At 42.7% G+C, this 27,028-nt stretch overlaps 1 protein-coding gene across 2 annotated transcripts in view; it reads right to left on the bottom strand.

Annotated features, from left to right (window-relative positions):
* The window catches only part of LOC138491465 (thiamine transporter 2-like), a 301,653-nt gene that overhangs the window by 259,073 nt on the left and 15,552 nt on the right, over positions 1-27,028 (bottom strand). For both annotated transcript variants that reach the window (XM_069617982.1, XM_069617983.1), the window contains exon 3: positions 15,215-16,016. In XM_069617982.1, the coding sequence (XP_069474083.1) occupies positions 15,215-16,016 (802 nt within the window). The remainder of the gene's footprint in view (positions 1-15,214; positions 16,017-27,028) is intronic.

Genomic DNA, 27,028 nt, shown 5'->3' with positions numbered 1-27,028 from the left:
TATTATACATGATAGCTGTAAATAAATGTGTGTGTCTAACTGTATTTAGAGTATGACCACATTGGTTGTAGACTCGTGGAATAAGTGCATTTTACATGTTACTGTAAACAACTGAACATTCAGTCTTTATGTTTTACAGGGTAGGGTCCAATGAACAATGAAACAGCTCAAGCTAAAGTGGAGGGCCATCGGAGGATCGCATGAGACAGCACAGATTGTTACCACTTTTATGGCAAGTGGGTACATTCTGATAATCCTTAACAGGGTGCAACATAGCCTTCAAAAGACGACTTTGGCTCATGGGGTGGGACACTGAGACAGCAGTTGAGTTGCTCCATGATGATAATGATCAGCTAGACCAATGTCTTATCGGCACTCAGGACACAACCCTGTGTTGGAGCAAATGTAGAGATAAAACACAATCAGCAGTCCCTCTACAGGGCAGCCCTGCGAGAATTGACTGGTGCCTGACCTAGTGTCAAACACTCCCTTAAAATAGCCCTTATTAATCTATAGTTATTGTAAACCTGTGAAGCTAGTTGATCTATAGATTGTATTTTTAAAATTCAAACCTTCTTTCTTTTTTTCTCTTTAGCTTTGCTATTGCCATATGGAGATAGGAGCCAGGTTGGGTCTGTGAAGATAACAAGCCTTCTGAGTCGTCTTTGACTATTGGTCACAATGCAGCACTGAGGTACATGTACAGACAAGGCTTGCCAGTTGCCGACATTACTGGACATGATTGCAAGACACAAGCACTATATTTCTGCTGGAGAGCCCTATCATAAGCACGGGTAGGAGAATGGTCCTTAAAATAGCTGGAGATCATGACTTATAGCATTAGTCTATAGTTATTTTAAACTTTTAAAGACAACATGTATTAAATCCAAATTCTCTTTTACTCTCTTCAAAGTTACAATGGATTCCATACACAGGTTGCACGGTCATTAGTGGGTCAGGCCTGATGATATTAGTCTATAATTATTTGTAATTATTAAAGACAACAGTTTTACAGACATGTTGAGTGCATATTATAAGTCCAAATTCTCTTGTACTCTCTTTAAAGTTACAATGGATTCCGTCTGCCAGGTAACGCGGTCAACAGTGGTCCATGCCTGATGTTATTAGTCTAGAGTTAATTTTAACTTTTAAATAAAACAGTTCTATATATATATGTTGAATGCGTTTTTTAAATCCAAATTCTCTTGCACTCCCATCCGTGGGACTGTACCACCATCAGTGGGGGATCCACGGACTGGGAGTAACACCATGAAATGGAGCCTCTCTCATCCCAACAGCAATCTTAGACCATTTGAAATGAGTTGAAGAGTACCTCTGATGCCTCTTGGTTCCAGCTGCAGTGTGCAGAATGCGACCAGATCAGAATTCCTTTTTTATTTCACAGAGGGTCACTGCAGCAATTGCCCCCACAACAGATCAGAGTGTCTCTTCCATGAGGGCTGATCTGCATCATGGGGGTGCTGCAGGTCGAAGCCTTATTTCATCAAGGGGCCCTGGAACCGGGCCCCCCTACAACGCCATAGGATGTCTTTATGGCAAGCACTGATCAGTGTCCTAAAATCAAAATATCCAGTTGTTGTTGATCGACAGTTCCTTTACAAGTGCAACTCGTTACTGAATGTGAAGGAATGGTGTTGGGGCTGCATGCAAGGCCTGTGCCATCATGCAGAATAGCAGATCATTTAGGCATAGAATGACCCTTTAAGAGCATTCAACAGCCTCAGGCAAGAACTGAATTTAAGAAAGAGCTGGGGTGTGTAGATATAAAAGCGGTTTTAACTGACCACTCTCACAAAAGACAAAAGACTCAACCTCCGGTACAGAACGATGTTGCTAATGTAAATGTTGTTTAAGTAGGGTCAAGGGCTACAGGGAAAATCTTTTTGAGCTGCAAAAGAAGTAAATATGTGCCTAGCAGTGGGACAGGGCGTATTATGCTGAAAAATGGCATTGCTATGGACTGTGCCGTTGCACCTGGTCTTCAGGTTATAGCAACAACATACAACTGCTATAGAAGGGTGACGCGCATGAGTGTTCAACAGAGTGATGACACAGGCCCAGATGTGGTAATCATTGACAATGACAATGATGTGATAGTATGTAAACCATTGATTGATAAAACATAATTTACACTGTCAACAAATGAGCAAAGTGCAACAGGGATTAGTTATACATTAGAAAATAATGTAAGTAGCTGTAAAGATCAAATTATTGCAACTACTGTTGTCAGTGCTCCAATTAACCCATCCAATAACACAACCAGACACCAGGCGATCATTCAACAGCACATATAGGATCTGTTTACAAGTATGAGCCTGATCTCCCTCTGTATGAAAACATCAGCCCATGAGAGAAGGAGGATGCATTTGTGGGGGCTTGAGATAAGCCTGTTAATGAGGGTGTGCAGTTTGATTATATAATAGTATTATTATTATTATTATTATTATTATTATTATTATTATTATTATTATTATTATTATTATTATTAGATATAGAGCTGGGTGCTCTGAGGGCTGATGAGTTACACTCCTGTATTAATATGTCCACTCAGAAGGTTAGTGAAGTGGCTTACAATTTCTTCCAAACATTGGTTGATGACCCGAGTACAATCACTAAACACACAAGCATGCATAATGATACCGATGTTGAAACTCAAACGTACCATGGCAAATATTCAGATTATGTGTGTGATAACACCCATGCAGTCCCCACTGACATTCACAATGGTGGTGCCATCAGTATCATAATTATAAATGACACAAATGTATACATTGATCATGATGCTGAAACTTAGAAGAGCAGTGCTAATGTCTATGGGGTAGAGGTAATCACCAGGTGGGCTCTGCTAACATTCAAAATGACATTAATGCTAGTATCATCAGTATAAATGACCCAGCCATTGTATGCGGGTATACAACCACCATATGTGCAGGCCCCAGTATGGTACGAAACCCCCCAGGTCCAGCGAAAAAGAAGAAAAAAAAAAACCTGTAGGCACCCCACCTTAAAACAGAGCTATGAAAAAATGCTGCCTGTTGTCAAAAATTTGAAGCCCTATTGTAAAAGTAAATTGGGGGAACCAGATATCACGGGTTCTTTTCAATATATACGAAAAGGTAGTTATTACATTAATAAAATGGCTGGATGAAAGCACTACAACCTTAACGGCTGTGGTGCTGTCGCACACAACCGCTAATCCAGCTCGATTATCTTAATAGTGCAACATGCAATGCTCAAAATGTGCAAAATAGCATACATGGGGTTGGCGGGTCTGGTCAGTTTGAAAACCATAACACATCTTCTATGCCACAATTAAACACTGAAAACAATGGTATAGTGAGACCTATCCCTAGTACCCAGCGATCCACTAGAGCATGCTCGCATTTAAGCAGTGCCCGATGTGACAGGAGTGATCCAACAAATGAAGTTGAAAGAAAAGACAAGCACTGCTATAGTCGGTACATCTCTACAGAGTGGGGGTGGATACCCACTTCAGAGGGGCCGTAAAGACACTAAGTGATCCTTAAAATGGTGTGGATCCAGAATCCTTTGCCGTCAGTTTTTTAAAATCTTCTTGGTTATGACCAGACGTCATCGTCATAACAAGGCACAACTGCAAACCTCAAACACCACAGCCTGATGGCCCTGTACTTAGAAAGGGCGCAGACATATTAATGGGTATATAAAACATTTGCAGACTTTGAGTAATACTAGGAATTCCGATTTGTAAACTTGGGTCCGTTACAGTCCTTGGAACAGGGGCTAGCTATTATAAGAGAAGCCATTGAAACACTAGTCAGGCGTACATTAGATACTGTTTGACAAACGATTTCATATAGATATGCATGGACGCTGATGGTTTAACCAGACATTTATTTACAAGGCGATCCAAAATCTGAGGCTCATGCAGAGTAAGACCCAAATTATGTGTTTTGCACAATTAAGAATTGTTGCAGTAGTTGTCAGTCCTTGCTCCGGAGGTATTTACAAACATTTGAACAAACTCATTCAGTCATATTATAAAATTTAAAAACAGATGCTAAAATCACAGGCCATTAAACCTGAGTCTGGTGTCTAGTCTCATAGGTTTAATAGAACCATGGAGTTGTACAGATTCAGATATATGTGACAAAGCATTGTAAGTTCATAGAGAGCTGGGTATTCCTTCGAACACACCTTTACAATTTGGACAGTTGCCTCTCTTTCAGTGGTATTTCTCTAGAACCATCAAAATACTGTATTTAAACAAAGGTGTACAGTGATAATTCCCACTAACAGCTAAAACAGCATAAACACATGTTATATGTTTTATATCATGACAACCATTGCTATGTTATAACAAATCTACAAAACTTCCTAAGGGCTAAAAACTTGTATATATTTTCAACAACAAAAATAAACACAGCTGTCAGTATCATTTTCACATGTGTTTATGAGAGGAGTGCAAAGCACTTAACAAGAGGTGCTCAAAATCTTGTCTACAATGTCTCACCTTTGCTCGGTCACTTGTTTGTCTAAGCATTCACATTGAGAAAATGGCCACGGGGGATGTTGTGTGTGAGCCAACTTTTGCCTGTCCTACGTATGGGAAATGTACCCCAAAGAGTCATAAATGTAATGGGTTAGTTTGCCCAATATGCTAAGTGCCTATTGTTAACAAGGCTGAGTACCTATGTTGTATGACACCCGGTAGACTTCAAAAGAAAAGCAAAGATTATATTGTGTATGACATTGAAGCCAGGCAGGAAAATGTAACGCACCAGCCAAACTACATTCATGCCAGACATCTAACAGGTGATAGTTGTTGGGATTTCAAGGATGATTCATGTGTGAGTGATTTTGCTAGCCCCTTTGTAACTACTAAATTCAAAGGCTACACATTTTTAGTTCACGATGAAAAGGGTATGATGGATCAAACAATTGGTGAAGGAGCGAATTGGAGTGCAACTCATCCCACAGGTTGCTAAAATCATGTCAATGCTTGTGGTTACATTGAAAATATGTTTTTATCAACTCCTTGAACTTCCTACCACTGAAACTCAGTAAACTCCTAAAAGCTTTTAGTTTACCCTCTTCTAACGGCTTCTTGTCACATTTTTTCAACACAGCAGCTAATAAAAACTATGTAGGCCCGATCCTGGCCCTCGATCAATATGGTGTTCAGTACATGATGCCTAGCCCAAAAGACCAATTCATTATGTGGTATAAGGCCAATGATCATAGCATATTTGACTTTCACCAGGAGTTAAGGGCTTACTGAAAAGAAGGTGTGACGAAGCAATTCCAACTGCACTGCCCCTTTTGGAGTGGGATCAAGCCTGATTTACATATGGTCTTTCCCCTTTTGTAGTGGCTTGGCAGGTGAAGAACGATGGTCTGGAGGGTTGCCCAGCGCAATGACAGAGGTTCAGATGAATTTGAAACCTTCAGCAATCACCCCTTTTGTTTTGCTATAACATTTTAAGACAGGAATGTCATTTAATCAGGGACAGGTTCATTCAAACGACCCATCAGGAAACACATATATTGGGTGGATTACATGTGTCATACATCGATCCTTTTAAAAGTATCACGTTGGCAAGTTGTTGTATGCAGATCTACAAACAATTCTATCTAAAGTCTTAAAAAATAGTGTTGCTGCACTAGGATTTATACCAAAGGCGCCAAGAATGTTATCGAACAGCAGCGATTCAATGGCTCTTAGACATAGCAGAGACCTAAATCACTGCCATGCCACACGCCCTAACAGCTAGCAATGAGAAATCGTATGGCAAATACTGGCTGGTCAGATGTGTTTTCGTTCAGGGTGTCAAACCAGCCTATGAATTCAATGTTTTATGTTAATCACTTGTGTCCTGAAAGTTACCCATCGAGGAAGGGGGGGTTTCAATACTCTGACAGGTACTACTTATGCAGTTGTATTGTCAAACTCTGTTGAAACAAAGGTTCCTATCCAGTCAAGGAGTTCACGTTATCAGCATTTGGGAACTTGAGTGACGTTCAATGGGAGAAAGCACTCCAAAAGTGGGTCATTTTCTTAACAAGAAAAACTTGCCAGTCCCCATTACAACCCTTAGATGCATTGTATGGCGGTCGTATGAATCCTTTAAAGAGGGTGAGAAAATACACTATTTAGATGTCACCAATCTATACCCTATACCCGGCAGTCAACAATGAAAAACCATATCCTCTATGACACCCAGAGATCATCTGCGACACATTTTGAGATATAAACCAGTACTTTGGCTTGATCATGTGTGAGGTATATTAACCCTGAAGCCTTTACTTACCTGTGTAGCCCTATAGGTGTGGTGGCAAGCTAATGTTCCCACTTTGTCGTACTTGCGCCAAGACAAAACAGGTCCCGTGTAAACACACGGATGAAGAGCAGGTGCTGACAGACACTTAGCGTACGATCAAGTTGAAGGCTGCTTTAAAACATGGCTATCGACTGGGGTGCATACACGAGATATGGAATTTTAAAACAATCACGCTATTCTGTGAATACATCAAAATGTTCCTACAGCATAAACAAAAGGCCTCTGGCTTTCCGTCATGATGTGTGAACGATGCCACCAAAGAGGCTTACTTGGATGATTATTACAAACATCAGGGCATGCATTTGCATATGGAACACATTGAGGATAATCCCACTCGGCGACTGTTAGCAAAACTACATCTTAATTTACTATGGGGCAAGTATGCACAAAGAGTTAATTTATCAAATCATCACAAACTCGATGAGCTTCATGCCTTTCTATTCAATGATTCGTATAATGTGAGCAGCTTGTTTGCGCTGGCGATACACTGAGGAATACCTAACTACTTCTGACAATACCAATATATTCATAGCCACATTCACAATAGCTCATGCGTGTTTGAAGCTGTATGGGGTCATAGGGAAATTGAAAGAGAGGGTTCTGTATAATGATACTGAAAGTTTTGTCTTTGTGAGCATCCCCGGAGAAGCCAATATGGCCATCCGTGATTATATAGGGAATATACCAGTCAGGTTAGCCCCCAGTGAGTACATTGAGGAGTTTTTATCTGCAGGGCCTAAAACGTATGCCTATCGCACACCTTTAGGGACTGTCAGTATGAAAGTGAAAGACATAATGCTGAACTTTAACAATACAGCTGAGATAACTCTTGACAGTTTGAAAGATCTTGTACAGTCATATACACAGAAAGATGTGAATAACAATTCTAGGGCTATTAACCTTACCCATACATGCATTGTGCGTAATACAAATGCAATGGGAAATTAGCATGAGTACTCTACAGTGTTGTTTTTGATAAAAGGACATTAGCAGCAGGAGGTTTGACTTGTCCCTACGGCTATTAATTACCAGGTGTTATGGATACAAGACTACAATATCCTTTTGTGTGTGTGCTGGCTTGATAGTCCAGCTGTGGCAAGTGTCATTTTGTCAGGAAACTTCTAGAAATGTGCACTCAGCGATGCCATACGTCCCAATGAACAGTGTCTGGCTGTTCAGCTGTTGGATGCCTCTCTATACAACTTTACAACACCAGTTTAAACAGCTCCAATGTGTAGTAGATATCCTGGACAGTCTCAATGATGATCACGTACTACCACCAAGCATGGTGAATATGGTCATTCTGGATGATCGGATGAAAGAGGGAGTTCAGAGCACTAAACTAGAAAAAGCCTTTACTCAGTATTCACATCACTGCAGTGACACTATACCACTAAATGCTAGTTAGATAGTGTTATTTAAAAACCTCTGTGATAAACAACAATTAGCCATGATAACTCAACAGGTATATCTGTTCTTCATGGAGGCTTTTGAGGATTCTACCAGACAATCTATGGATACCGGTTGGTTGATTGAAAAACAACCACTCTAGATTGCACACTGATATATTCCCACCCTGTCTACCCTGTGTCTACACCCTTAAAAGGCATCATAAATATCTAGAAAACACCGTTATCTATAGCACCTCATCAGTACCTGTTACAGATTTCAACATGTCAGCACGCATATGGAGAAAGATTGCGCTGCTCAAAATACTTTTATACATCACCATCCAGCAATGTAAGGCAATTCTAGCTACGGCCTCTAATAATTTGGTGGCCACTTTTTCAGAAATTTTCCAGAACAATTACCCCTAACAAAATGCCTAGTATGTGTGTTAAAAAAGAAGGGCATCATCAAGAAACTGGTTAGTAAGCGAGTATCCATACGAGCTAAAAGAAAAGCGGTCTCTCTGATTCATAGGCTCTCTTATAGGCATAGTCCTACCGCTACTCACCAGGTTGCTCGATAGCCATTGATTGAACACATTCACAAAATGTATTTGGTGGACAAACGACAGTTAGAAAGCCAAGCACCCATGCCCCTGGTAGATTGTGATATGTGCAAGGTTGCAACCATGTGTCTCGACTATGAAATGAAAGATGCCTTAAACAGGCCTGATGTAAAGGCTAATGATAAAACAGCCTTATATGTAAACATTCTACACAACTACTTAAATCATGCTAGGCACAGCGATGCAGAAAAGAAAAAACTAACATTATGCATGCCCGCCAGGGAATCTAATAGTGTGAAGGGTCCACAGGCAGGAGCCCTGGTTGTAACAGAAGTGGTAAACATGCTTAACAAGCACTATAGACCTAGTGCAGAACTGCTGCTACATAAAATGGAGCTTGAAAAGGATGTGACGGCATGGACCGATAGGGGAGAATTTAACTATCGAGGTATTGTTGTAAGGGGCTCCAACATGTACAAAGTGAGAAACACTAGATTATTGTTATTAATTATCTATTGTAGATATGAAAAGTGAATAGACAGCTGTTGAAAAAGGGAAATGTTTTCCATACATGCATAGAGCAATACAAAAGGAATTATAACATCACTGAGATTGTTGATCTATTCATATGTAAAATATGTTTGAATATTGTGGAATACTTTTTTTGATTACTTCAATTACAAGTTGCCAATAGATAGTGGGATGATTGAATCTTGATCTATACTTTATTTGCTTTATTAACTTGAGAAAAAGGAAATTAATGGTGGCAATCTGATTACAAGCAACGCATTGTGATTACTGAATAGGATGAAGTAAAACAATTTTCTTTTTACTAAAATGAAGTATCATGTGGTATTATTGAGAAAGATTTGTTAAAATGTAAATGTTTGATTGTTTACACAATACAAATTGGGTATGCAGGGGATGGGAGAGTTCCACAAATGCTGTTTTTCATTTGATTGTACAACCTTGTGTCAGGGTTGCTTTTTCTCCCTGGCACCCCACAAACTATTAGAAATGTGTAAAAATAATTAGGAAGACAAGGTTTGCACCTGAACTCATAGAGGATTGGTGTGGGAGTATTTACAGGGCTGTGTTGATGTGGTGTAGCAGGGTCAACATGCTTTAACATCTCCAGAATGCCTTTTTGGGTAACATTACCTACAACAGATATCGGGATATTTGAAGCAGCAATCGATTGCATGATCTCCTTCCAGCTGATGAGGCATTTTGTATAGAGGCTGACTGTCGACTTGTAATACCCCATACCAGATTGTACATGTTGGAGCTCCTTACAACTGTACCTTGATAGTTAAATTCGCCCCTATTGAATCTCAAACTATTATTTACTTGCTTTATTAACTTGAGAAAAAGGAAATTAATGGTGCAATCTGATTATAATTAACGCATTGTGATGACCGAATAGTATGAAGTAAGACATTTTTCTTTTTACTAAAATGAAGTACCATGTGGTATTATTGAAAAAGATTTACTAAAATGTAAAGGTTTGATTGTTTATACAATAGAATTTGGTGTGCAGGGGATGGGATAGTTCTATCAAGGTGTGGACTTCTGCTGTTTTTCAATACTCCCACACCAACCAGCCCAATAATCAGATTGTGATTGCCCAGTCCTGAAATGATATGGCATACCTTGGGCGTTAAAGACTCTTAGTTACCACATCACGATACTATGATAACCCTGCCCCGTATATCTTTGAGGCACCTACTCCACACGGAAAACATCTACCCCCGAGTAGGTTGTCTGATTAATGTGAAAGAGCCATTGTCTAGCAGTATTAAAAAATTACTGTTTTAAGTATAAGTGTTGCCTTTTATCCTCTATCTATTAAAATGACTGCTATCCTTAATGTATTTAAATGACTGTTTTAAGTATAACTGATAAATGTTCTCCTTTCTTTATTAAATATGTCTTTTATATATCAATATTTTTACAAGTAATAAAACGGACTGTTTTGCTATTAAGTTGCCACATCTATGTATAATACACAAGACTTGTTGATTTAAAAAATATATATTTTATTCCTACAAAATAACGCTAAATAGAACACACACATCTGCATTTCTGACACAGGGTAAAAGGTCTTGCAAGATCTTTACACGCTGTGTAGTGTCTTATTATTAACAAATGTCACCATTTGATCGGTTTGCTTGTGAGTGCTCGAGTACATTTTCAAAACAGTCGACATTGGTCACCATTCTGACATTTAACTGATAAATAATATGCAGTTTTGTCTGCATGTAATAGCTTTAGGGTCTTGGACTGGCACGGTGGTATAACATAAATACTTTGTAATACTTTTCACATAATCCATTAAAACACTTACATATATGGGGTGTTGTGGAAAGTGTGCCAAGCTGTCAAACACCAAAGGCCTGGATCTAAGGCCCCTGTCATTGCAACAGCAGTCCTGTGGAAGAAGGATGAGCCTCCGACCATTGAGGAACCAACATGTATTTTGCATTCTACAATTGACCCAAGTGGTTTAAAAACCACTCCGAAGATGGCTGCTGCAGTGCGCTGCCTGTCTGCATTCTCCGAGTAACATGGAGAGCCACCCAGCAGCCCCATGCTCTCGGATTGGATGCCCCACATAGCATATACAGAGGCCCAGCTGAGTCGTGAGGTGAAGCCGGGTCCGGACCAAAGGCCCGAGTCTAAGGCTCCTGTCTTTGCAACAGCAGTCCTGTGAAAGAAGGATGTGTCTCTTACCACTGAGGCACCGGCATGTATTTTGCATTCTGCAATTGACCCTCATGGTTTAACAACCACTCTGAAGATGGCCACTGATATGCACTGCTTGCCTTCACTCTCCGAGATACATGGAGAGACACCCAACAGCACCATGCTCTCGGATTGGATGCCCCTCGTAGCAAACCCAGAGGCCCGAGTCTAAGGCCCCTGTCTGTGCCTGTCTTTTCGGGCTGGCCGGTTGGGCCATGCCGCTTGGCTCACGTGTGCCAGCTTCTAAGAGCACCCATGCTACTAGCAGACAATGACAAAGCTGCCCAGCCACACAAGCACATCCTACATGTAGGAGGAGCCTTGCCTACTTATCAGCACACTCTGACGCACCATTTAAAATTCAATCAATCTGCCGGTCTGTCCCCGATCCTGCTGTTACATCAAGGACCACCTGGAAGCAGCACCCCTGTGCCCTTCCCTTCATATGGCCTTCACACAATTTGGGTCCTTCCTACCAATGGGGCTAACTATAACTCTCTTGTATGTGTATAGCTAATGTAGCCCTCCATACCATGAGGCGTGGCTTTTCTGCCCTTAGCCTAACTTGACCATCATGTATGTGTATGCCTAATGTAACCCCATACCGCATGGCTTTGCTAGATGTGCCCTTACCCTAACCTGACTATCATGTATGTGTATGCGTAATGTAGCCTCCGTACCATGAGGTGTGGCTTTACTAGATGTGCCCTTACCCAACTTACTATCATATATTTCTATGACTAAGATTGTCATCTCCCACTTACTGTAACTAGCGCCCTGATACCTGAGGGTTTGGTGCGCTGCCATGAATGCAAAAAATATATAAAATGAATAAATAAACTGTTAGCATATCCCCCTCCAGCCACAGAGCTATCCCATGCATTCCATACTGGGCCTATGGATCAGTGTTCACCACCAGGCTAAGTCACGTGGGGCATGTATTGCTGGCAAACATATTTTCTGGCATCTTTACTGTGACTCATGGATCCTTTTATCTGTAGACTATCCATTATATATCAAAAAGTATGTTTTGTTGCATGTTGATCTCGAGAACGCTATTGAAAATGCTCCACACCAGAAGCAAGTGCATAGTCTTGGTACAGGGCTAAAACCCAGCCTCCTTTTTGATATGCTCCTCCCTTGCATTTTCAACTTTCCACCTTTCTCCTCACTGGCTCGTTTGTCATCTAACACTGTCCCAGCTCACTTGCCTGCACTCCCTTCAGCCTCTGTGCCTTCTCTTGCCTCTCTCTCTCAGGCACCTCTGTCGCTTACAGTGAGGGGCTCTGTCCCTTGCACCCCCCCATGTAAGTCTCTCAGAAAATGGCAATCTGCTTTATGTTGGAGAAATAATCAAAAAAGATAGCGGGTGGGCACCGCTTTTGACTTAGTGATCAATTAGTAAGTATTCACAGTCCTCGTAAATAAGAATTTCGGAGCACTCATTGAAACCTTGGCAAAAGGTTGCCAAAACCAACATAAAGAAGAAATAGAAATCAATCTAGTCCAAGGTGTGCTCACACATGGCTCTCCAATAGAATTGCAGAAAGGGTTTAGTGCAATTTTATATCAATTGTGTTATCATTCTCAATGAATTCCAAAATTCAGAAAAAAGGCACGAACCTCCTATGTGTTGTGTTGTCAATTATTCAGTTATTTATTTACTTGCAGGATAGATAATTGCATCCAATAAAGACAGTGCAACTGTTTGTGGTATGCCTATGCATTTCGGAGGAAGTCCATCTTCAAGGCTAGGGCACTGCTTGTAGTGGCTGTGAAGCCTACATTTGCTAAATATGAATCGCAGCGTTTCCTAATATCGAAGGATGCAGTATCTTCTGCTATCTGTTGGTGGTCACATGTACTGGACAACATATAGCAGAAGATTCAGCGTCCTGCGATATTAGGAAACACCGCCAGGCATATTTAGCACATTTCAGGGAATTGGGGGATGTGTAGATGTGATGTGGACCTTCCTCTCAAAACTCTCAAGTTCTATAAATGAACCCTGATCCATCCTGCGCTTTTTTTCTGTTTGGCTAGACTATTGGCAACTGCTGTTGTCACACTCCCCATGACGTCTTTTGCAATACTGGTGGCAGCCGTTTCACATGTGGTTTAGCTAATTCGAAGCCATGGTATTGTTAATCTAAAGAGACTTCTAAAGATACCACCGACTCCTGCTCCATAGATTACGGGGATCCTGCTAAAGTATGGCTCATAGTATGGATCCTATAATATTCCATATAGGTCCTGGGGACCCCATAGTTCTTTGCCGGAGCCATTGTAACACTGTTATATTAGTCTTTGATATGCAGTGGTCGGAAGTGCCACTGCACCCAGATTGTTCCATATTTAAATCATACAGCCCTTTTATCAACTCTTATCCGATTGTTGATGGGGTTGAAAATTGTTTTTTATACATAGGGACGTAATCAGGGTTTGCTGTATTGAATGTTCACAATGTCATTGTTGTTACCTTTGCTCTCCACAGTCCTAAGTGATGCTGCATAGCTATCCCCCACCCTATGCCACTTCACTATATTGTTGTAAATCAGTCAACTATAAAAAAAAAACACTAATATCAGCTTGGTTACTGTCCCGTGGTTCTCTACTTCCAACATTTTGCATGGTCCCCTGTATCCTTGCAGGGTTTATTCCCTAAAAACGAAACTATCACGTCCCTCAGTAAAACGCAAATTGCCTCAAAACCCCCGGAAGAAGAGATATCCCTAGGTACCAGTAATAGATCACCTATCTAAAAGGGATGGGGAAGAGAAACCAAAGCACCTGTGCTAAACTACAATAAAATAAACGCACAAAATATCTTGGATCGGATCTTCAAAACTGGTCATACCAATGTCTATTGACCACAGTGTTTATTTCTCCCAGAAAGATACCCGACCCCGCTGACGGGAGACGATTAGCCAGTAGATCTCATCCTGTATAAACCAAAATTCTCCCTGTTGTAGAATCAATACTATAAAAACTGGGCTATGTCAGGACTAAAACGCTTAGTGCATTCAATTGGGGATTTTCCTATTTTAATGTACCCTCACTGGAGTGTGCCCCAAGCTTTTATCCTATTAAATACATCGCCATTATTCTGTACCCATGCAGCCAACACTTCCACACTTTAAAACCCAAAGTGACAATTCACAAACTGGATTCCTACAGTATAAATCAAAAAGGATATCCCATCAAGGTCGACCGGTTTCAGTCTTCTTCAGGACCAACATTCATTAATTTATGCAGAGCAAATCAAGGGGTTTTGATGCTTCGAAAAGTCATGTTTACCAGTATTATACAAATCGGCAGTCTTGATACACCACACAGCTGCTGTCATTAAACACACGTAAAATGATACAAAAGGCCATCTCCCTTCTACTGGAGCAGACTGACAGTAGATAAAGGTAAGGTAAAAAAGAGGGGCACTCAATTATAATCCATCTGACCGCTACATGACACAGTACATCCCCTGTGGCTGGATAAACTTATACCCACCTTGCAAGAGATGCCAAGCAAACAGCAAACGAAGCACAAGTTTGTGTGTTTCCTCTGGAGGAGAAGGTTTCTTGCTTTGTGGTTCCACGCCTCATTTTCTAGCTTGAAACAGTTGAGGCTCTCCTTCCTCGCTCCTCCTCACAAAGAGCCTCACCATCTGATGTTTCACAGAGGCTGTTTTGTGATCTTTAATATACCACAACCCAAAGACCCCTTTCAGTGTTTCAGATGGCATCCTATTTAGAGGGGTGGTTGGGCTTTTTCAATAAACCTATCAATAGCTTGTCAAGGTCGAAGAAATCATTCCTCAGTTATCTAGAGTGCAGATTTGACAGGGTGTGCGCCAGCTTATGTAGAACCATCATTGTTATAGTGTTAATGTGTGCCCACAGGCCCAGTTTTCATGTCATTGGATACATCTTACAATAGCAGATCTGATATCTAAAGAATGGATGTATCTATCTTTTTATCTACCTGTCTTTCTATCTACCTATGCCAACAAGATAAAACTGCCAGCTAGCTATCAATGTGTCAGTAGCATTATGAGCACAAGTATTCAACATAGTAACCCTAACATTCTATATATTAAGCAATCACAGATGCGTGTAGGAGACAGCATTTCACAACTTCATTAAAATATTGAAGGGCATGGAATGTTAAAAGAACGTACCCAAAAGTGTTGAAAGAGCTTCGACTCCACCATTGTATATAGCTGCGTTTTGCGATGGCTCCACGTGTTCCCATAAAATCTGGACATAGTTCAAAATCTGGTTATAGCCAGCAGTGGCTAGCGCTGACCACAGCGACCAGTAAATGAGCTTCTTTGTCGAGTAGCATTCCTTTAAATCTACCATCAACCGGGGAAGGACTTGAAAGAATGTTGTGTGGCTACTGGTATGAGACGCATCATGGCGGCATGGCTTTTCAGCATCTTCACTTCTCTGTGGTTCATTAAGGATCTGTGGGATTGTCTGTGTATTTACACCTGATGATGTTTCTGCAGCTTCTATTGCAAGTTTTTTATGAAAGAACATCGTTCTTTTGGGCATCGGTAGAAAAAGTGAAGTTATGAATGCCACTGATACTGACACCAAACTTATTACATTCAGATAATAATAGGAGACACCTGCTAAAGACACCAGAAGTTGCCCAATGACTGATCCAGCTGTGTATCCAACTAGGGAGATGCTTCTGCAATAGCTTGTAACTCTCTGATAATGGTCAGTGCTGACCACGCTGTAAATGTACGCGTAATAGGCAATCTCAGTGGCTGTGGCTAGACCATAGACGAACTCCAAGCCCTGCATTGCGGGAACTCCATTGGCAAATAGCAAAAGGAGCCATCCAGTGATGAAGCTAAGCCCTTGTAGAATAATGACAGGCTTGTAACGGAAGTAGTCAGTAAGCAAGAATACAGGGATCAGGAGTGCCAGGTATGAGTACGTCCAAACTGGAAAAATCTGGTTTGTAACCTGTTAGGGAGAAAAGAGAGAATCAGATCATGTTAATTTAGCACATGCATACTTTCTGTAAAATAAGCAGATTCATCAATGTAGGAATGTTACACTAACCTGTCTTTGTGGATTGCAATAATAGTAAGTTTGGCTGAACATTTGTCTAACACAGGGGTCCACAATCTGTGACTCTCCAGATGTGTTGGCTTACAGCTCCTATGATCCCTTACAATTGGCTGTTCTGGGTAGGGCTGTACAAGAACACATTTGAGAGCTGAAGGTTTCAGACGCCAGGTCCAAAAGAACTCATGGCATGATGGGCAGTATAATGTCTCAAGGATTCAACCAACTGGTGATATCTTGCAGTTTCCACCGAGAGCCCCAAATTGTGCCTCCATGATTTCCGCATGTAAGCCCAACTTCAGTGGGCCACTCAGAGTAGCCAATCCGTTAAGAAATGTGCATCAGGCCAATCAAAGTTCTACAGAGTTTTGGTGTCCATATTAAATTGTCTATCTCACTTTCTGGTTCTCTGTGGGCTGTACCGTGGTTGCTTTGTGAAGTTATCTAAAGACAGATCGCCTCTTTGAGAACCTTTGTGAAACCCTTTGTGCTTGTTTGACTTTTGAATACCTTCCGCTTTACTTTTCTGCCCGAAAATACAAGAACAAATCCTTTTCAAAGTCATTTGCTAAAACCTTTTTTGAAAACATATGAGGCACCCTTTGTAATTTGTTCAAACTATTTCCCTTAGCATTCCTCCTTCCACTGAAAAAAGAGAACACATTCACCCATCGGGAACAACTTAAAAACACTCATGAGAACGTTTCAATGTGTGCCTTCCCGACACTGTTACATAAATAAAGAAAAAGAACAAGCTCATCTCTTTTTATGAATATCTACTTTGGATGAGGAGGAGGTGGGCAGATCTTGAGAGGCATGTGTCGTAGATGTACACTGTGCTGGGATGGAAACTGAGACCTCATCAGTTGACATAGATGTGGAAACCTCAGAGTATGATAAAAGTGGAAAGATGCCAAGTGAAGTACGGGGACAGAGATTGTAAGAAGAGGTAAGTATGGAGGCACATAGCTGTATCATCCAGTCATTGTGGGGATCCCTCAAATTATGTTACTGTGTTTTTCATGGAGGATATGGTAGCTGTGGGGTGAAAGGATGTGATGGAAGCAATTGTGGATGAGATGTTGCAGTGTGAGGCTGCTATTGACTGGCAGCAATAACCCGAGGAGGAGATGGAGCAGGTGGTGGAACAAGAGGACACAGAAGTGAGGTGCAGCAGGCGTTGGGGTGGTTTAAGAGCTGGAAGTGGGGCTTGAGGATACAGATGAGGGGCAGAAGGATGGGCAATAGACAGTGGAATACAAGGTACATCCATAGCAGGAGGGGGATGTTGAGGATGTGGGTACAAGTCATGGAGGAAGAGGAAAGGAAGCAGAGGAAGAGCAGGAGGTGACCCAGCCAGAGGAGGAGGGAGGGAGGCTGAACAAGCTGATAGTGGTCGATCCAGGCCTGGGAAGAGGGCAAGACAGGCCAGAGAATGGGACAAAAAAGTATAATGCCCCTTTGCTTTCTTCAAGTGGACCCCATGGGTGTGTTAGTAATCCCCCTGCCTGAGGAGAAAACACAGACAGAGGAGTGGGCAGTTTTGGGCACTCTTTGCAAGAAGAGTGTATCGTGGGGCACAAAGATGGAATATTATGTACTGCATGTTCAACATCTAGGTGTCATCCATCACCCCCAGTTGCCATGGTACCCTCCTATACCTAACGGCATGTTGTGTGATTCAGGTTATTCCCGTGATGATGAAGAGTGCTGTTGCATTAAACTATGGGCCCAACCACAGCCAGTGGCATTGTCCACAACTATCAGGCCTGTTTTGGCTCCTCTCCAACCAGTGGTAGTCGGTGGCTGTGCCTCCTTGTGGAAGGAGCCTGTGTCGCTGTCTGTTCTAGCATGCAGGCACACATTGCCTGCACTGCTGGCTGCTGATCAGCTATGGGGAATTGAAAGACAGTGCATTCCACAATACTATGGAGAGACAACTTCATGTCCATCATCACAAAATCCCCCAGTAACTTGAGCAAGCAGTAGGAGGAATGACAGGCAGAAGCTCCATGTGATAATGAGCATGAAGCAGCTGTCCATTGTAAGGATGTGATTGGGTTATTAGTGGCTGGGCTATTGCATAGCAGGGTGAGCCTGCAAACAGTTTGTGCTTGTTTCTCTCCTATATAACAGGGATAACCTGAAAATGCTTATTTTAGCAGCTCTGGTATAGATGGAGGACATACAACAAAAGCTCATGTAGTAGAGAGAATGTGAAATATTCTAAAGGGTGCATTCTTTCCTGTAAAAGAGTGTATCTCCCTCTATTGCTGTGCTAAGTATCTAAGCTAGCAGGCTAGTCATTTATTAAAGAGCAGTGCGGCAGTAGGACAAATGGTAATTCACATCATCATGATAAAACAGTTGTTAGCAGCAGTAAGTCATTAAATCTATCAATTTCACAGCCAAGTTTGGTATCTCGGTGTAGGACATGAAGAGCACAGGAATTCTTTGTTGTCAGGTCTGGAATGTTGACCATTGTGTGGAGTCTTTCCAAAGTCTACTACAATGCAATGTTGGTTTGTTCTACTGAATGTTCATTTGGGCTAACTGCACAAAAATCCCAGATTAGCTTGAAGTGGAAAAGGTTGCTTTAATGTGACAAGCCAAAGCTTATAAATACCCGCAAACCTTTCTCCCTGGCCTTACCAACTAAAGATTAAATAACAATCACCAAACAATTAAATAATTAAACAATTCATTAAACAATTAATCACTTCCTGCCCCTTATTCCCTCCCCCCAATTCCTCTCAAACTTAATTCCTGCTTTCTCCCCCATGTTCTCCCCAAGGCCACACCCCTTCTTCTTCAGTACCTCTTCCCCCTCTTTGTACCTCTCGGGCTAGACTGTTCATGCAAAAAGCACTAGCCCCCTCCTTTACCACGCTACTTCCCCATTTTGCTTCCCCCAAACATCCTCCAAAGGACCATGTCCATGTCCCCGGCCAAATCCTCTTCTGAGGTGTTATTTCTGCCCCACCTCCCAATCCCCCCGGGCTCCCTTCTACCTAAACCCCTTTATGATACCCTCCACCTTTAATCTAACATCCCACAAATAGTACTGGTTCCCCATAAGTGACAAATGAACTCCATCAACCTGAAACACATCAAAAGTCTTATATTTGATATCTGGGTGCATAAGCATCTGCACCCCCAGGACCTGCTGAACTTTAACATCTCCCTGTTAATCTGCTTCATCGTCTGTTCCAACGCCCACTCCTTCACAGCTCCTCTCCATACCCTCCTTGGAATTAACTCTGTCCAAACCAAGACCACCCCCGACCAAATCTCCCAAAACCAACTAAGGTCCCTCTTCCTCTTCTTTAACAATACCAGACATGTCTCCTTAACCAAATTGTTCTCCCCCCCATGTGTAGTACCCAAGCCGCTGGCACCCCATGGAGCTCTCTCATACCCACCAGCATAGGCACCAGTTGGTCCCACCTGTGCACTCCCACCCCAGACCATCTCAGCAAAGCCAAATCATAACTACACCCGAACTGGGTTGCAAAAAACCTTTTTTCCATAGCTTTCCCTGCCCAAGTCACTATGGAATGTCTGAATATCCATATCTGAGGCAACTCACCACCCCTACAAGCCAAATCTGAAAATGAAAAAAGACAATGAGAGACCCTCTGACAAGCCCCCCCAACTCCAGCCCATCACCCCTAATAGCCCCCTTTTCCAAAATCTCTGATGTACCCTTTATACTTTGCCAACTTCCAGCCCCCTAGGCTCTTCAGCACCTCCTCACAAAATCGCAGCTTTACTCCCTTCCTACGCAGCCCCCATCCTAAAAGTCCCAAAATCTTCTGCCCTCTCGCCTGCCACCAACCGAGCCCTGCTCATCAACCCAGAACCTATGCAGCTGTCAACTCTTTCCATTCTCATGCTGAAAAACAATTACCATCCCTTCCTCTACCTCTCTTCCCCCATAGTATCCCACTCTCACCGGACACAACTCCCTACTGCCCACATTCAAATGCACCCAACAACCAATGCCCAACTGATCTGTCTTTGATTTATAAATTTTGATAACCATGCTGTGCTCCAACAGACAGACATCCCTCCACATCAGGCCTCTGTCCCCTAACCCCCTCAACCCCAACTCTGACACGTGAAGTGCCGCAAAACAACCACATGAAACATGCCGAAAACATGTCTCATTCCATGGTGAACAGCATACCCCTTCAAATACCTGGGAAAGCCTCCTTCACACGCCCGATGACACCGGCCTCCTGCCATCCTTCCCCTTCTCCTTTTCCCTTGCCCATGCTTCCAACACCCTAAGTGCCATTTCACCGCTCCCTGGCTGAAATCCTCAGAACCACTTCCCATAAAAGCAATGCCTGCAAGCTTCCCTGCTATCGTTGCCCTGGACCAACCCTTACCCACGCAGCTCAGTATAAAGTCAATCACATCCTCCCTCCTTGTCTCCTCTGCATCATCCATCCCCTTCCAACTTTGCGCTCCCTCCTAGAAACTCCAACCGTGCTCTCCTGTATGCTGCCTGCAATGCTTGGACCAGTGAACCCTTTACTAAATGCAGTGTTCTCAAGCTCCTAGCCACCACAGTTCCTCTGGGATCCAGTGCAACCCCACCTCTGCTTCCAGTGCCAGCCCATGCAATCTCTGCCACTGAAAATGAGATAATGCATCAGCATGAATTCCCTCATTAACCTGGACACCCTCTGGTCCCTGGCGGATTGTTTGTTCACAATGTTAACCACTTCTTTGTTGCAATTTACTTTGTTATTCTTCAACTCTCCTCCCCACAAGTCCAAATACACCAGCAATTGGAAGACATCCAGGGAAGCTATGCCCCCCTCTCTTCCACTGCTCAGGTCACCTTTCAGCAGGCCATCTATCCCTCCAGTACACACCAAATCCTCCAGCGCTGGACGCAACCCGAGAAAACGTTCACCTCCCAAGCCAATGGGTCCCCTTGCAGTCACATAGACACACCATTAAACTCCTCCAAAAATCGCAGCCATACCCTACATTCCTCCCTGATGGTCCCTGAAATCCTCACCCTGTGAGGACGATACCTCACTCCTGCCATAGAACAGGCCATATTTCTACAAAAGTAAGAGCCAGAGCCGACACACAAAATTGACATGCTCTACCAGACTCTGCATGTCCATCAGTGTCACTTCATGCGCTGCTACCACTCTCTCAAGCAGATGTACCAGCTTGCTCACCTTGTCATCCGGCAAGCATGAGGTCATAGCCACGGAGTCCACTTCAGTTCCCAGAAAAGTCAGACCCACTGCCGGCCCCTTCCTCTTGTCGTGCGCCAATGGCACGCCCAACTTGAGCATCCACAACTGAAAAACCTCAAGCATCTACTGACACTCCTCCTCTTCACCCGCCCCACTGATGAACAAGAAAATATCTAAATAGTGCAACACTCCCCCAAAACCAGAACTATAAGGGAAAACTCACTTCAAAAAGAAGCTAAAATGCTCAAATAATGCACATGGCACTTTACAGTCCATCAGCAATGCTTTGTCCATGTAAATTTGCCTATCAAACTGCATCCCCAACAACCACAAATCCTTTGGATGCAACAGCAACAACCGAAAGGCCAACTTGATGTCACACTTGTCAACAAAAGCACCACATCCCTTTTCCCTCACCAAACCAACCTCCTGATCCACACTTGCATAGGACACTCCTCAATCATCTGGGGCAATGAAATGATTCACTGACATGCCATCTGGCCATGACTAATGGTGAATCAACCTAAACTCACCAGCTGATTTTTTAGGGACAACCCCGAAGGGAGACACCACCAGATCACTCGGCAAATCCGGAAACGTCACAACCACATGTCCCTCAGCCACCTCCTTCTGCAACTTTGCCCTTATCACCTACTAATTCTTCTGCGCCCACTTCAGGTTTTCCACCCACCGTCACATCCTCGGCCCCTGGCACCACAAGTTAAATACCTCCCGGACACCCACACCTAAAATCCTGGACCCCTCCATATCTGGATAACAACCTAACCATTCATCCAAAACCTCCACTTTAACTGAAGTATAGGTCTTTCCCCACAACCCCTCGCCCAGCTCTGCGACCCCTCCCTCTCTCTCCTGTTGCAAAACATTGCGTGACAGGATGCATTCCTGCACATCTGCTGCTCACATGTATAAACTTGCACACCAGCCTAGAGCATCCTTCTTTATTAAAGGACCAGCATGCTGCTTTCGGCTGTGCCCTGTCTCCACCACCCCCCTTTGGGGGGGGAGTAACCAACAAAGGGCTGGTAAGCATGGGTAAACTGTATTTGTGATGTCTTCTTTCATGTACTGGGTGTTTGTCATAGCAGTGCACAGTGGTGGCGCGCATTATGGTTGCTTAGCTTACCATAACTGACAAATTTCTGTTTTTTTTTTGGTTTTACTTGTAACCACAACCTCCTTTAAACAAACTTTTTTCATTGAATTTCATAGGTTTTTACTAGTGCAACTTTACCATAACGTCCCTTTAACAAAGTGCTTTCCGTGAATTTCATGGTTTTACCAGTGCACCCTAATTTCGCTACAACTTACTAATATCATACCTACCGTAATATAGCAATATTTTTCTCCAATTTAGAAAGTTTCACCTCAAAACTCTGCCATTGCCCACCTTCTAGCATGATTTGTAACACTTCTATACACGTTTTGCAACTTTTGACACTGTTTTTGTGTTTGCCAATGTTCGCGAACATCTGACGTCATCATGGACTTCTTGGACAGAGCCACATGACCACGGGCTTACATGCGGCATGATGACGTGTTCACGAACAGTTTGGAAGTGCATTTTTCAGCTCATCTAGGAACTTTGAAGATCAAAACATACCCATGCACAGCTCCAACACTTATGCTTACTCATTATACATTAACAATCTAGCACACAGCATATACTTGGAAGAATATTAGGAAAACTGTTATTTACCTTAAAAATGGCATCAGCTATTGCCATCCCTCCTCCCCAAAAGCCACTACAACCAGCTGTAGGACCTAGACAATGAAATAAGTGCAGTACTTCAAAAAACAATCAAGAAGACCAGGAAAATGAGGTAGAAGAAGTGCCTACATCTAGCACCCAGAGAGAATCATGGGTGTGGTAGTTCTTTACCACGGTTGGAAATGTACCAAAGGCTAAAGCTACAAATGCATAGTGCACTTAGTGGAACACTGTACTCAGTCGCTGACAACCTGAGCAGTACTCCTACAGGGCCACCTCCATGCCCCACCACACTCAGTCTAACCACTGCAATGCTCTCAGAAAGACTGTTCCTTTCTTAGGAAGTAGTAGGCTGTATTCCTCTACCTCCTCTTCCTTAACCAATGCCGTAACCACACACCCAACTTCTGTGGGACACAAAATCATCCCACCAGCTACCAGCAAAGCAATAAAAGAAGCTGTTGATCCATATCTTTCAATAAATAAAACAGTACTCTGTATATACTGCAGCACACCACTCTGCAGCGGGGAGCAATTTCGAAGTGATTTTGAAGCTGTAATCAAGGAGCATGAGAAACACTGCCCTCTACCTTAGATTTAACACACGTGCAACATCTACCCCTGTCCACCTGCCCCTCCATGTGTGTGGGTGGTGCCCTTCCCTCATTTCCCTCGCCATATTACTTTCTGGCCTCTCCTGACTTTCTATGCATATGAAAATAATGGACAATTGTATACTAGAGAAAAAGAAAAAAGCACAGAAACAAATTTCGGTCCTAGATTCTTCTCTGTAGTATACAATAAACACCATAATCCATTGGCCTTTATGACTATTCACTATCTCTGCATCCCCCTCTCTAGCCCATGCCTTATTAGAAAACCAACACTGCACATGGGAGCCCAGGAGGGAAGTGCCATGGAATGCCAAGGTGGGAGGCCACTAGCTAACTGCTGGTGCAGAAGAGTCCCAAGGGTGGGGTACATCTTAATCATAACAGCCCTTTCGTTTTTTTTGTCAATTAAATACATTTTCATAAGTAAATGTTTCATAATGTTACATCACTGTATGTAAGTTATTAATAATTCCTCTTTTATAATATATGAAACAACTATAAACCTCGTTTACCAAACCTATTCTTTGCAACGCATATGTATGTGGGTCGTTATCAGCAGTGCATATCCCAATAGGCAAATCAGAGTAGACATTTGTCAGGACCTCTGCCCACAGCAGAAATGTTTTATCACTATTTATTGTACTTACGTTTCGACAATTTCAAAAAAGTAAAACACAGGACACATTTCCAAAAGCATCCTTTCAGGTCCTAACTGCTGCTTCTCGCACAGCTTTGCTGCAATTACGTCAAGCACTCTGGGCTGCAGACGCAAGCACATTTTCTTTCCCACTTAAACCTATAGCTTCGGCCATGCTGCATCCCCCAATAAGTAAATCAGAGTAGGCATATATCCTTGCTGATGGCCAGGCCCATTGTCCATGCACCAAACTCACATCACAATTTTCTGTACCACTGCACACGGCCGAAAAGTTATATCACTTTTTTTTGTACTTGCGTTTCCACATTTTAAAAAATAAAACACAGGACAGATTTGCAAAGGCATTCTTTCAGGTGCTTGATGATGTTCCTTGCGCAGGTTTGCTGCAATCCCGTCCAGCACTCGGGACTGCAGCCGCAAGCAGAATTTCTTTCCCATTTCAACCTAGAGCTTCAGCCATGCCACATGCCCCAATAATCAAGCGCTTCATCTAGTATTTTAAACAGATTACGCTGCTGCTGTTGATGGGGTTCTTTTGTGAAAGTGCCCTTCCTTAATCAAGTGTTAGGTTTCGAATATGAGAGTGAGCCCTGTTCACCTCATTACTGGGTTATTCAATAAGTAACTGTTGTCATAATAAAGCAGTCTTCAAAACCATTTTTGATGTTATATTTATTGTTAGAACTCGCTCATAGAGTCTTCCTCAAGGCATGTTCATTGTGGGCCAGTCATTGCTGCGAGGTTGTGGAAATCAGGCCAGCATCTAATCCCAATATCTTGTCCCACTAGGGTCACAAATAAGGGTGGGTAATGATTTGAAGGTGTGGCCTGGTGACCACGTGGGCACCTAGTTAAGTGTGCTTGGTAATTAGCTGCTGATTAGCATTGTCTCGAAGTGTATGCAGCGATAATCAAAGCGATCTGTTGGTGCAATCATGTGCAGCACTTAATGCTGTAGCCACTGACAGAATTACCACATAGCCAGTCCCTGGTGGCCATGCCCACTTTATCCCCATTTCCAGTCCCTCGTGGTCATGGCCAGTATCCAGATTATCCGAGTCATGGCCTTTGGCTGACTCAGACAATCTGTCAACTGCCTGTGGCCACAGGCCATGACTCAGACAAACTGGCCACTGCCCATGAACACTGGCTATATCTCAGTCACCAAAGGTATATCACTATTTTTTGTACCTAAATTATGACACTTTTCAAAAATTGAAACATGGACACAATTGCAAAACTATGTTTTCAGGTCCTTGCCAATGGTCCTTGCACAACTTTCCTGCAAATCCATCCATGCTTTATTTTTTGAAAAATGTTAAAAAATAAACGTAAATAATAGTCATATCACTTAGCTCAGAGCTGAAAAAATCCATTCAGACTTTGCAGAAAAATTCAAGGTTGGCTCCATAATCTTTATAATATCTTTTGTGCACATTCGTCAAACAGCAACAAAGTTATAACCAATCTAAAAATGGTGTAACTCCCCTGTAATGTAGACACATACAAATCTGGGTCTTAAATCTTTTTGCAAACTTTGGTGCAGATTTGTAAAACGGCACCACATTTATAAACCTTTCAAATATTTTGGTACCCCCTCCTCTGATTTTGTTCCCTGTTTGCAAAACAGCACCAAATATTTTAAAACCATTCAAGGTCACGTCTAGAATAATATCATAACATTTCAGGCAGTTTCATTGAGTGGCGCCAAAGTTATACACCACCCAAAAACTGCTTTTCACCAACCCTGAAATGCAAAAATATATAAGGATGCCCTTGAGCATCTGAGTTGTTCGCGAACATTACAGGGATGTCCCGAACAGTTCGCGAACTTCAAAGGTCCAGAACCACCCAGTTTTTGGCTTTTTATGGCCATATCTCATCCCATCCTCATCAGCCCTCACCTCCTCAGAGATTGTTCCATTAGTTTCACAAGTGCAATGTTGTGTTTTTTAATATGTTTTTACCAGGATGTCTGCAGACTATGGTGGCTGTCCGCAAATCCAACATGACGACCGTCTCAAAAGTTTTGACGCACCTCACATTTTTCACCATCCAATCAGCAGGCGCGTCTGATGTCCACGGACATCCCTCCACCCTCTGGAGAATCAGAGGCCTGTCCGTGGACCGAACAGGGAAGTGAGTCTGCGGACCAAACCCAGATATTACTAGTTACCGCAGGCCCCCCTCTGCACCACCCACCAACCTGTCCCACAGGCCCCTCCTCCCCTCAACTAGCTCCCCCTGACCCTACTGGGAATTGACACTATCCCCAAAAGTCAAACTTCCAAATAAGTCACTCACCCTAAAAGTCAAACTCTCCCAAAAGTCTGATTCTCTCTAGGTTGGACTACTGTAACAGCCTCTTTCTAAATCTACCTTCCTCCACTCTCCACCTTTTACAACTAATCCAGAACAGGACTGCAAGACTTGTCCTGGGCCTCAAGCCCTGGGATCGTATCTCTCCAGCTCTGAAATCCCTTAATTGGCTCCCTGTGGTTGCAAGGATTAAATTTAAAACCCTTTGCATACCAAAATAACCAAAATCACCAAATCACCAAAATCACCAAAAAAGGCCTTGGCACTGGGGGGGAAAACCTATGGCAGTTAAAAGTTAAAGAGGAGAACGTAGTCCAAGGGAGCAAAGAGCACTCCCATATTTACGAAGCCTTAGTGGA

The sequence above is a fragment of the Ambystoma mexicanum genome, chromosome 10 (genome assembly GCF_040938575.1).
Source record: "Ambystoma mexicanum isolate Mex_15411 chromosome 10, UKY_AmexF1_1, whole genome shotgun sequence".
Taxonomy (NCBI): Eukaryota; Metazoa; Chordata; class Amphibia; order Caudata; family Ambystomatidae; genus Ambystoma; species Ambystoma mexicanum.
This window is presented reverse-complemented; position numbering and strand designations above follow the sequence as displayed.